General features: G+C 39.5%; 1 protein-coding gene across 1 annotated transcript in view; it reads left to right on the forward strand.

Annotated features, from left to right (window-relative positions):
• CMC1 (C-X9-C motif containing 1) overlaps positions 1–8,972 on the forward strand; it is a 42,464-nt gene extending 33,492 nt beyond the window's left edge. Inside the window, exons 3-4 of the mRNA XM_066320142.1 lie at positions 7,277–7,367; positions 8,665–8,972. Of these exons, the coding sequence (XP_066176239.1) occupies positions 7,277–7,367; positions 8,665–8,779 (206 nt within the window). The 3' untranslated portion in view covers positions 8,780–8,972. The remainder of the gene's footprint in view (positions 1–7,276; positions 7,368–8,664) is intronic.
• Positions 8,973–11,752: the final 2,780 nt, after the last annotated feature.

Here is an 11,752-nt window from a genome sequence, read left to right on the forward strand (position 1 = left end):
GTTTTTTGGGGAAATATTCTTCCTCTGCATATCACAGCTGTGCTGTTTGCCTTCCTGATGATTCTCTCCTGCTGTATGTTTGCCTCAGTCTCAAACAAGGGAGGTTTCCACATTTCATTCTGGAGTGCCAGAGATGCTCTGGTCTGCTGGGGTATCCTCTGTTTGCACACTGTACTTTAAGATAAAGCTGCTTTTCTATGCTGAGAGTGCCCTGGAAAAGATTGGCCAGGAGGATGAATATACCTTCCTTAAAATTCCTGGATTCCTGGGATGCTCTTCTCTCCAGTCTTGTATTGTGTGCTATTATTGATCATCTCTCCTAGGATTGATGGTTCCAGCTACAAAAGCTGAAATGGACCAGATTTTGGGGGGTTGATGATGAGCAGGAAAATGGAAAGTATATGATTTTTATATTCTAGCAAATGGATATTTGTGGAGACAAAGTATTTGATCTGATAACAAGAGGTTCACTTGAAAGAATCAAGGTTATTTTATGTCAATTTTCTCTTTGCCCTATATAAGATGCATTTAATTATTTCATGCTATCTCCTTCTATTCAAATTAATCTGTCTTATATATATTGTTGCTCAAATTAGAATAATTCTTTAATCAGCTGTGTTATGCATGCCATAGTAGGCTAGAATAGGAAAGCTACTCCTAGCATACTGACGATGCATGTACTTTATTTGTTGTTGTAATTTAAAAGTAAAATCAGAAATATTGATTTCTACTTGACTGGAGAGATGATTTAGTTTGAATATCAGACTGATCTTAATCAGGTGAGAATTAATTGAGTTGGAGGTATTAGATATTCAGTGATGTTAACTGAACCATGAGCAATCTACAGAGAAGCTTTCTTTTGTACTGTGTTGGAAATATCAAATAGCTCGTACTCTACAATGTAAAACAATCTCTTCATGTTCATGCTACTACTTCCTCTGGCTCATTAAATGCACCAGTAATCTGTTCTGTGCATACTGAGTAATCTTCAAAGTAATAAGCTAATGAATCATAATTTAATACAAAATTAAAAGCATAATAACTACCCTTAAAAATATTGCTGGTAATATTTTGGATCATTTAATGTTTTTGTACACATTTTACAAACATAGGTTTTAAAATTTTGCCCTTGATTACATTTTGGAATATAAGGGGAACTGTTTCCTCCTCCTTCTACTATCACCCCCAAACCCACATTGTTATTTGGACATTTTTTTTTCCACTCAGTGGTACAGCCCAAGGAATGACCCAAACACCACCAGACAAAACTTTTTTTTTTTTTTTTTTGGGTGGGGGGTTGTATATGTGTAGAGGGGGAAAAAACCTACCCCAGAATAGGTCTGGTCTGGATCGTGATGCAAGGTAGATTTTTTTTTTTATTATTATTTTAAGAGTGTGATAGCAGTATCATAAGTGTTGAGAAAATATAAATGGTGAGATAACACCTCTGTAGGACTTTCTCTTAAGTAGTAAAATTGTAAAGTCTCTAAATAAAGGAGAGCCAGACCTGAGAGGATCAATTTATCTTGATAATGGGGAATATTTCATTTATTTTGTGTACAAGCATATCTGCAAAATAGATGCACACTTATAATTGATAAAACTACAGTTCCAATATTATGAAATGTACAACACTTCACAATATGAGGCAATATGAAAGTGCCAAGTATTTTTATAATCTGAATCTGCAAGAAATGAACTTTGAGAAATAGCCTTCGCGCAATGAACAGTTCATACATTGAAAATAACCAGGATGATTCCTTGGTGTTACATCAACACAGTTTCCATGCAGCTGCTTGTCTAGAGAGAAGTCCCTCTTTTTATTCTTCTCTTACTTTGCAAACAGGAAGACTTTGATGTTTGCAGGAAGAACTACTTAACTATCTAATACTTTAAAATATTTAAAGTAAAGAGAAAAAATCTTTTAGAGATCTGCTACATATATAATCTGATGCTGGTTGTTCGTCTTTATTAAATTGCAAAAAAAACCTCCCACAACTTTCAGTTTGCTTTTAAGCTTGGCGCAGGACATAAAAGGTTTTTTTCATGAAGTCTTTCCCTTACATACGCATAACTGAAGCTTCAGCAGTCCTACACACCTGTTACACCATTTCATTTTGAATGCAGCACTGTGAAGAGACCAGCCTAATTCTGTTTGGGTGTGGGATGGTATTGTAGGCTACGTATAGGACACTTGGATCATTAATATTATGCCTTGTTTTTGTTGTCCACTGTTTGTAGTCTGCAGACACTGAGATTAACAGTGTTAAATTTAACCTTGTCTGGTTTAATGGTGTGGAAGAAAATCATCGTCTTTATTCAGCAGAACTGTGCCTGTGTCTTATGCCAGATGTTGGTCTATCCCTTTGACGCAAAGTCCTACAAGTTTTTTATTTTTGTCATACAGAGCAAATATTTCTTGAACCTGTGAATGTGTTCTAAAGTTAAAATGGGCAGGACTCTGGCTTTTTATCTCTTTTTTTTAAATTAGGATTTGTATGTCCCGGGACATCTGTTGGTGGACCCCCACCAACTTTGTTGTAGATTTCTGGTAATGTATCTTATCTTTTAAAATTAATACTTTACTGTGTATTGCATATGCCTGCCTGACTGCTTGAATAGACAGGGAAATAATTTGTCCCGTCTTCAATCTGCAATAAGTGAACTGTTGGCCAATTTCACTTCAGTTTCCGTCTGCTTCTCACATTATCTTGTAGTAAAGTCATAAAACAAAGTTGTGGAAAAAGCAATTAGAACTACTAAAAAAAGCATTCTTCTTAGATACTGTTTTTGTCAGCAAAGATTAGTGTGGACTGTAAAGATCTTTGTAAACAAACTGTTCTTTACTGTGCCAACCTTCTAGCTAATTATCAAAGAACCCTTAATAAAAAGAGTGCTCTGTAACTTGAAGAAGTTTTAATCAACCATCAAATATACTAAGTCGGGCACTCAAAACTAATTTTTCATATCTCCAACATAATTTGTATAATTCTGTATCTGAAGGGAATTACAGAAAGACTTGTAATAGGATTTTTATTAAAAAAATCCATGCCTGTATAGCTTTACAGATAAATTAAGAAGGCTTTAAAAAGCTCTTGTTTTTCTGTTCTGTGACTTTACTTATGTCAGGGTCTAATTTCTCCTAGCCCTTTGTGTTGTGCTTTCTCAGGTGGGTAGGAGTGGATAGGAAAACCCAGTGAAATCTGGCTCTTGGATCCAGGGCAGATCTGGAGGTGCCAGGGACCAAACTCAGCATTTCCTGAGTTGTTCAGGGCTGGAGATGCTCCCTGCTGAAGAGTCAGTCCTTGGAAGGACTCATTCATCTCTGGCCTCAGCCAAAAAGCCCTCCTGTCTGTCCCTGAAAATGTGCTCTTCCCATCATGGGCTGATCCCCTGCACGTGCCAGCGTGCCATAGTGAGCAGGTGAGAACTGGCAAAACCGAATTGCTCTGTATTCAGACATGGCTGTTCAGCTTTTGTTCAGCTTTCGTTCAGTTGACAGCAGACCTCTGTCTTGGCAAAGATACATTTTGGCCTTACATACTTGGTTGGTTTAGAAAAGGTACTAAATTGCAAGCTTGCTCTAGCAGTTATAAATCTCTCTATGTGCTGTAATGGCCAAAACGTAATGGGACTTAAAATTCTCCAAATCGTGACCAAAACTCACACAACAGAAATGCAAAGCTTTCTTCATGAGAGATAAAGAAGAAATCCAGCCTCAAATCAGTGATGAGCTGTTCAGTGAAGTCTCTCTGAGCTGTAGGCTCAAGAAGAGAGCTTTGCTCTATGTGCGTTCCCTTAGACAGAGGCTGTGGCAGGGAGAGGAGCCTGTGGGGTAACCTATGTCAGATATGATGTCACGCACCATGACTGCTGCAGGTGAAAGGGGGCTCTGTAGCCAGTTTCCGTGGTAACTGGCAGGCACCTGCAGCTCGCTGACGCAGTAGTGGATCTGTCCTTGTCTGTGCACAGAGCATTCAGTGATGGACATATGTAGCTGTCCTAGAAAAGCCTTGGCAAAGGGTTGATTTGATGGAGGGCAAGCCTTTTTCCCCTTTCTCATAAGGCATTTTCACTTCTCTTGTGTTGAGCTCTGTTCCTCAGTTTATTTGGCTTGTATTTGGAAATACTGGGGGTAACTTTTATTGTTTGAAACATGACTTTCTTTTGTGTTACAGTTTGCAGTGAATTTACAGACTGGCCCAAATTTACCTCTTGTTTTACTGCTGCTTGAGGTTTTGTTTTGGTAACCTGCTGCTTGCAGGAAGAAAGAAAACATATCAGCCCATGAACTTCTAAAGTCATGGAAAGCCATTTCCATTATCATACACAAGATTATGAAAAGATCAATTCTGTTCTTTTTATAATGTGCAGTGTGTCAGGAAGAAGGTCTGTTTGGATTATTTAGTGTTCTGATGACCCCTCATAGCTGCTAACGGGTTAAATACAATAGGTTTGTAATCAGATCCTGTGTATCTGCTCCTTTTGTGGTGTCTTGCTGTGCATCCAGAAACTTCAGTCAACAATGCAGATATTGCTTGAGTGAGGAATGAGTAAGGCTTGTCAGATGTGGAGGTTAATTCTTGGTTTGAGGTATCTGGAAATACTGAGCACTATTTGTGACATTATTCTCCAAACCAGTAATTTAAACACTGTGCTGCTCAACATTGACACATTTCATTTCATCAAAGAGTCACAGAATCATAGAATAAGCTGAGTTGGGAGGGATCCATCAGGATCATCAGTTCCAGCTCCTAGCCCTGTGCAGAACACCCCAGTCACACCATGTGCCTGAGACCATTGTCAAAATCCTTCCTGAACTCAGGCAGGTTTGGTGCTGTAACCACTTCCCTGGGGAGCCTGTTCCAGTGCCCAGCCACCCTCTGGGTTGGTATCTTTTCCTGATAGCCAACCTAAACCAGCCCTGAACCAACTTCATGCTGTTTCCTTGAGTCCTGTCACTGGTTAGGAGAGTGAAGAGATTGCTACTTGCCCCTCTGTGAGAAAGACAAAGCACAATTAAAAATAAAAAAAACATTATTCAGATTCCTGGAAGGTTTCTGGTAAGTGTCTATAACTAATTCTGTCTTGCATGACTGCCAAACAGAAGAGATGGATAATCAAGTTTTGTGTGCTCATATAAGGATGCCTAATATGCTTTAACCTTCTTTCTTCCTCTCTGTTGTTAAGCATCAGTAATGCTAAAGCTAAACAGCTGGAAGCAGTTTTATCACTTTGCAACAGTGCCTGGCCGTGTACCACGGGCAGGGCCTCTGAAGCCAGGGAATGCTGGCAATTGCAGTTCAGGCTGCTTTTGTTCACTGGGACATCACGCCTTTAACCAATCAAGACTGGTGAGCTAACAAGTGAGAGGGACCTCCTGTTGCCTTCAGTGGTTTTGTACTTCACAGCTTCTAGAAGAAATGATTACTACTACAGAAAAAAAACCCCAACCCAAAACCTCAGCACAGCACTTAAAGAAGTGCCTGTAGAGAGTACAAATCAAACTGATCACTAGACAGACCATAAGCTTTCAAAAGCTTTAGATGTTTTTTCCCAGAAAAAAACAAAGGTCATTTTTAGAAATGTACTAATAGGCATGATTTTTCTGAGATGCTGATGTAGAAACAGTCAGTATAAACAGTACAGGAAAGAACAGAAGAAATGTCAGATTCACCTTGGAAAACCAAAAAAATAATTTGATAACCTAATAACACATTTACCTTGTTCTGAGCTTAAACTGCTTAATAAACTTGAGCTGTCCAGGTGTTTCCTCAAAGCTGTGCTTGTGTATTTGGATGACTTTAAGTCTAAAACACACAGATCTTAGAAATTGGGTGTGGTTATTAATAGATAGCTTTGAGCCCAGGTTACAGTGTCTTCTCAGCTGGTAATTAACTGGTTAATTTAAACCCATTTTCTGCACACTTTGATCTGGTTTTCATTTAGAGTATGGTGGAGTTGCCAGTGTGTAAGGCTGGGTGCTGTGTTGGAGAAGGTTTTTAAGTGTTCATCAATAAATATGTTTGAAGTAGGTAAGAAGTCAGTTCTTTGCAAAGTTTGGCAGCATAAGGACACTTAAATCTGTCACCAACACTTTCAGCAAACACTACTTTATTTTGTAAATTATTTTAGTGAAAGCCTAATACATACTAGCTGTGGACAAGCAGATTAATCTCACCTAGGGATTGCTTGCAGCTGTTGGATCACTTCCTCAAAGTCTCCAGGATCCTAGAAGGTGGATTTTGTTCCACTGAGGCCCACAATTGCTTCATGCCCATTTGAGCAGGCATCTGCTGTGAGCAAAGGACAGGACAGGAGCGCTGCCTTCATAGGCACAAATATCTGCTTTCTTGTTCATTTAGGTCTTGATCTACCTATACACTGAGCATAAGTAATGTGACTTACCTCTTGTGTGATGTAGTACCATTAAGCTTCGATGTTACTGGATTTGCTGTAAATCTTCCTAAGTATATGCAAGAAAAGAACAATTTCTGTATGCCCTAAATTTGCTGGATATTCAATCATTATTAGGAAGACCTTAAAGGAGGAGAAATGGATAGATTTCTGGAAGGGGATGCAGTAAGGGGAGGGTCTTTTTTCTTGTTCTGGCTCCTGGTTGATCTTGAACACATGGCTTTCTCTCTTTCTCTCTCTTTTCCATCTGCTAAATGTAGCTGTTTACCTCTCAGCAGACCTCTAAGAACAGTTTGACATCTCCTAAAAGAAATAACAGCCAGTTCTTATCTAGAGTTTTTGTTCAGTGAAACATCTGTACAGGGTGCTGGTAACAATGGGACATAATTTTAGTTACTCCTAGATAAATCCCATGTCCTTAGCCATGACTTTGCTGTTGTTTTAGTATCTCACTTTCTTGTTTGTAAGTCTTAAGATCCTTGAAACAGACCAGGTACTTTCACTTTGTTGAGCAACTTCATTGTTCATGCCAGAGATGTAGGTGCTAGCCCTGAGTAGAGCATGTGAAAAGCAGGCACAAGAATCGTGGATTTGCTGCAAGAGTAACTTCAGAAATGGTATTAGCAACAGCAGTATGTGTGTGAATGTGCTACATGGTGAGGGGAGAATCCCAGTTAAAGTGTTGTTGCTAAACAAGTGACGAAATACCTTATACCTTGCAAAGTGTATAAGAATCTAGGCCAACTCTGGTTATATTAGTAATCAGATCTGGTCTGCTCCCTTCTACACATAGGGGTTTTTCACCTATTGTCATTTTTCTAACTTCAATTTAGTTTATGTTGGTTTTTCTTCCTCCTAGCATTTACTAAATGCTGTCAAGAGACCGGTATTCTGATGGTGGTGAAGTGTCGGCAGGAGAACACGGCGCTGAAGGACTGTCTGGTTGGCTAGTAAGTCCCTCATGAGTTACTGCTGGGTTTTGTGCATGGCCTGTACTAATCTAGAAATGTAAACTATTCTGAAAAGGGCTCTGCAGGGCTAGGGACTTGGATGTATTTTCTGAAAATGGTATCTTTGCTTCGTTAAAACTATGCTGGTCAGGGCCCTAAGTGACAAGATTTTATTTACCATATGAATATATGGCTACAGAGACTCTTCTTGATTCACCTGGGGACGGATTTCAGTCCAGAGGACCTGCAGCCCTTTATTTGCTCTGGTACATCACAGATGTGGGGACAGGGGCACACAGTGAAGGTTTTTCATAACCTGTTAGTGAGACAGAATAAGTTGGTTTTCATTTTGCTTGTTTTTTAAGATTTAGTCTGTCTTGAAAGTGTCCTGCTGTTGTGAACAGCAGTAGCAGGAGCAATGGGAAATTGTTATGTATGAGAGGTCAATTCAATGCCATGGTGGATTGAAACATCTTTTTTGGAAGTCCTAATTTACCCTCAGTGCCATTAGGCTGAAGTGTTAGATTCCTGAATTTCCCAGGGTGAGGGCTGTGAATTTTTTGAGTTTGACTGGGGAAAAAAGAAGTTTGGTTTGATTTTTGGTGTGTCCTGCTCTCTTAAACCAGTGATTTAGATTAAAAATAAATTCCTCTGATCTAGTGACAGTTATTCTCAAGTATTTAGGAACTGATAAAAAAAACATGTGCAGCCAAGGCAAGAATTTAGGCCTAACTGCAGTCAGAACTTGCTGGTTGCTCAGTTTTATTTGTCTGTTCCTTCACCGTTAAAATGAAATGAAATTAAATTAAATTAAATGCCTCTGACAAAAAAGGGTTTATAGTGTTGAATAGCTGTACTTCAAGAAATAATGAGAGAAAGGAATTTAATGTAATTTGGACCTCTGTATCTACTGTTAAAGACATACACTTGAACCTATTCCCAGTAGTTATTTGGGTGCATTAAATAAATAAGTCAGCTCCAGCAGCTTCCCATGCTGAGGAGGGTAACAGCAAATGAATTCTTCAGCTGAACTTAAATATCAAATGTCTTTCCCTTTTTCTGCCTTTCCTCTTGGTGGCTTCACTGCAGAGGCTTGAAAAGGACTGTGCTTCAAAAGAGAACAGTATCATGACAGATACCTCTTTTTATAAAGTACCTAAGTGTTAAAGTTATTTTACTGTTAAAGACCGGCAAGTTTTCTTTGGGTGTGAAAGGAAGTTCAGTTATGAGTGGTACTTGTGCAATGTCTGTTCAGTATTCCAAGATTAAAAACAATATGTATTTTTCTGTCTTGTAGCTATTCTGATCCATCATTCTATGAAGAATGCAAAGCAGAATATTTGAAGCAAAGAGAAGAGTACAGAGCAACTGGAATTAAGAAAAAAAGACAGAAGTTTACTCCGAATGTGTGATTAAAACTTAAAATGAACTTTTTATATGCAATTTGGATTTCACTTGATTTAAACAAACTTAAATTGTCTGTACCACTCTGTGTGGAGTTTAGCTGAAATACACAAAATGAGATGAATGGAGAATAAAATAATGTCTGAAATTAGGAGTCAGTTTTAAAACTTTTTGTAATTAAAGATCTAGAGCATGCTGTCACAGTTTGCAAAGGTGTGTTCCTCTATCTGGACTTGAGATTTTGTTACCAGTGTACAATTTGGAGTTTACATTACCAGAATGGCCAGTTGGAATGTAAAGCCTATATCTAGCTAGGTGAGCCAGGCTACATAAAAACTTAAGGGTGAATAATTTAAGTTGTATTAACTGATCACAGACTGGATATACATTGAAGTTGGTCTGTTAGTCATCACCTGAAGCTGTGTATGGAAATGGACTTACTAGAAGAGAAGGGTGGCAAATGCAGAAGAGCTACTCAGACCAATGTGAATTACCCCTTTCATCAAAATGTTGCCAGATGAGAGCCTGCAGTACTTACACCTGCACTGTATCTTACTTTTAAGTCTACACTGTCAGAAGGGATGGATGCCACGCACTTGTACATGGCCCAGCCTGACCATTTCAACTCTAGAGGAGAAGGTAATCTCATCCAGATCTTCCCTAAGAACAGGGAAAAGCTGCCATGCTTCAGGAGCCGGTGAATGACCACACTTGCAAAATTGTTCCAGGTAGAGGTGAGTAAACAGCTAAACCAGGCATGGAACATGCAGATCACCTCTTGAAGGAACTAAGCATGTCCCTAATTTAAAAAGAGCACACAAACACTCTTTCATGTACTGATAGTCAAAGCTGCCTACTTGCAGAACTCTCAAATGCTTAAATGGCTTCACTGGAGATACTAATATAAAGTTTTAGAAACTATCCTCCAAGAATTCTGAAATAAAACTAAATTCTTTAAAAGCAAGGAAAGGCTGTACTTGGTAACTTTAATGCACCGATTAAAGAAGAAAAAACGTAATTTTCTGAGGAGTAGGATTTGAGACAGTTCCATTAGAAGGGCAACAGATCACTTGTTTATTTTAATACTGTTTCACCACAAACACTATTCCTCTATTCAAGGAGGAAACACACTGACACGTGGACATGAAGGACTTAATGCTGCAGGTTAGTCATTGCCCTTAAGTCTGTGCCTTTTACTGGAATAATCACTAATAATGTTGCTTCAGCAGATTGGGTGGAGGTCTGGACTTGTGAGTGACAAACTGAAAAGAGGTGTAGCATTCTGCCTTGTTAGGCAAACTTAAGTGTCACTCAGCTCTAAAACTCATCACTTTGAAATAGCTGATGTGGAACAGTGTCCTACACATGTTCTCAGCTTCTTAGGTCAAGCATTTTTGTTTTCCAAAATATTCCTAATCAGTTGTTTTGCTGTATGTATTTTAAAAGGAGGAAATTTAAGGTAGATGGTGACATGTTTTTAGTGACAGTGACAGTGACTGTTGTTTTGTCCCACTATGGAAATCTGCTATATGTTCAACCTCTGGAAAGCCAGCCTGGGTGTTCGAAAGTGTTGGCAAAAGCCCTTCCCCAGGAGATTGGGTGGGAGTGAGCATTCTCTTAGGGCACTGCTGAGTGCTGCCAGTGGTGTGTGCCTGCACTGAGGGCTCGCCTGGGTCCTACGCAGCTGTGACTCAGGTCTGAGTCAGACCACAGCACCAGCCGTGGAGGTCTCCTGGCTCAGCAGAAATTGTGTGCAGCAGGTGAGAGGGACCCCAGTGCAGTGAGCAGGACTGCAGGGGAGGAATGGAACAAAGCTCAGGTGAACCTGCAGCTATTGCTCCCCAACCTTCAATACAGGCTGTATGTGAAACAGCAGCCACAACTCACATCTGCACTGATGTCACACCTGGAATTCCATGTACTGAGTAGTGCTGTCAGCCATTAATTTCTCTTTTCCTACATCCGGATTATTGGCGTTCCTCTGTTTACTCTGGTATGCACTCAGAGCAGCGATTGGCCCTTGGATCATGCATCAGCTTCCTCTATTATACACCTCTGGCCTTAATGTGATGTGCCCTAGCTTTGAATTCTTGGTTTCACACCTTTCATTTAGTATCTTGCGCATATCCTGTACTGAATTGCATTTACATCATTTATTTAAAGTTTAAATAAAAGAATGAGTACCATGACAGGACAACTCATACTACTGAATTACTTTCAGTTTTGATTTTGTCTCAGCTGTAAACTCTCCTTCCTACTCAGGTTAACTGGAGGCAGCTCTGGCTTCTAATCAGTGTAAGGAAACACAGCACAGGGGCCTATCTGTTCTCTTCAGAGCACTTGGCAGGCACCCAAGACACCCCAGTCTTTACTGGAGGCTGTATTAAAGGTCTCTTCAAACTCCTGACAGGAGCCCCTACAAATAGAAGATCGGGAAGAGGGAGAGAAGGTGTGTCATATACTTAAGTTCGCCTTCAGAGCGTGAAACCCAAACTCAGAGAGAGGATGTAATGCAGTTTGTAATGCACAGGGTTTTCAAAGGGCAGTGGAACAGCCACTGCAGTCTGAGACATCACCCAGAAATTAACCTACAAGCCAGAAACCCATTCTGCTCCACATTTAGTACAGCCATACTCCTCCTCAAGTAATTCCTCTGTCCTGTTCACTCTGCTGATAAAAAACAGTCGAATACACTTGAAATGTATGTGTTCCACCTAGTTAAAAACTGGTTCAGTAACAGTAAGCACCTGGGTGTTTCTTGCATACTTCTCCCTAGATAAAACAGCCATACTCAAATATGATCATCTTACCACTTTAATTGCTGTATCTTAATGCTTGACTTGCTCTCTTCTATCCTAAAATACATTTAAATTAGTTTTGCTGGACAGTCACTGCAGGGTGGGTTTTTTTTTAATGGTTCAACTGCAACTCAGTTAAAATTAGTGTTTACCTTTACTGCTGGTCATAAATAAAATGATTTC

The sequence above is a fragment of the Sylvia atricapilla genome, chromosome 1, assembly GCF_009819655.1.
Source record: "Sylvia atricapilla isolate bSylAtr1 chromosome 1, bSylAtr1.pri, whole genome shotgun sequence".
Classification (NCBI taxonomy): domain Eukaryota; kingdom Metazoa; phylum Chordata; class Aves; order Passeriformes; family Sylviidae; genus Sylvia; species Sylvia atricapilla.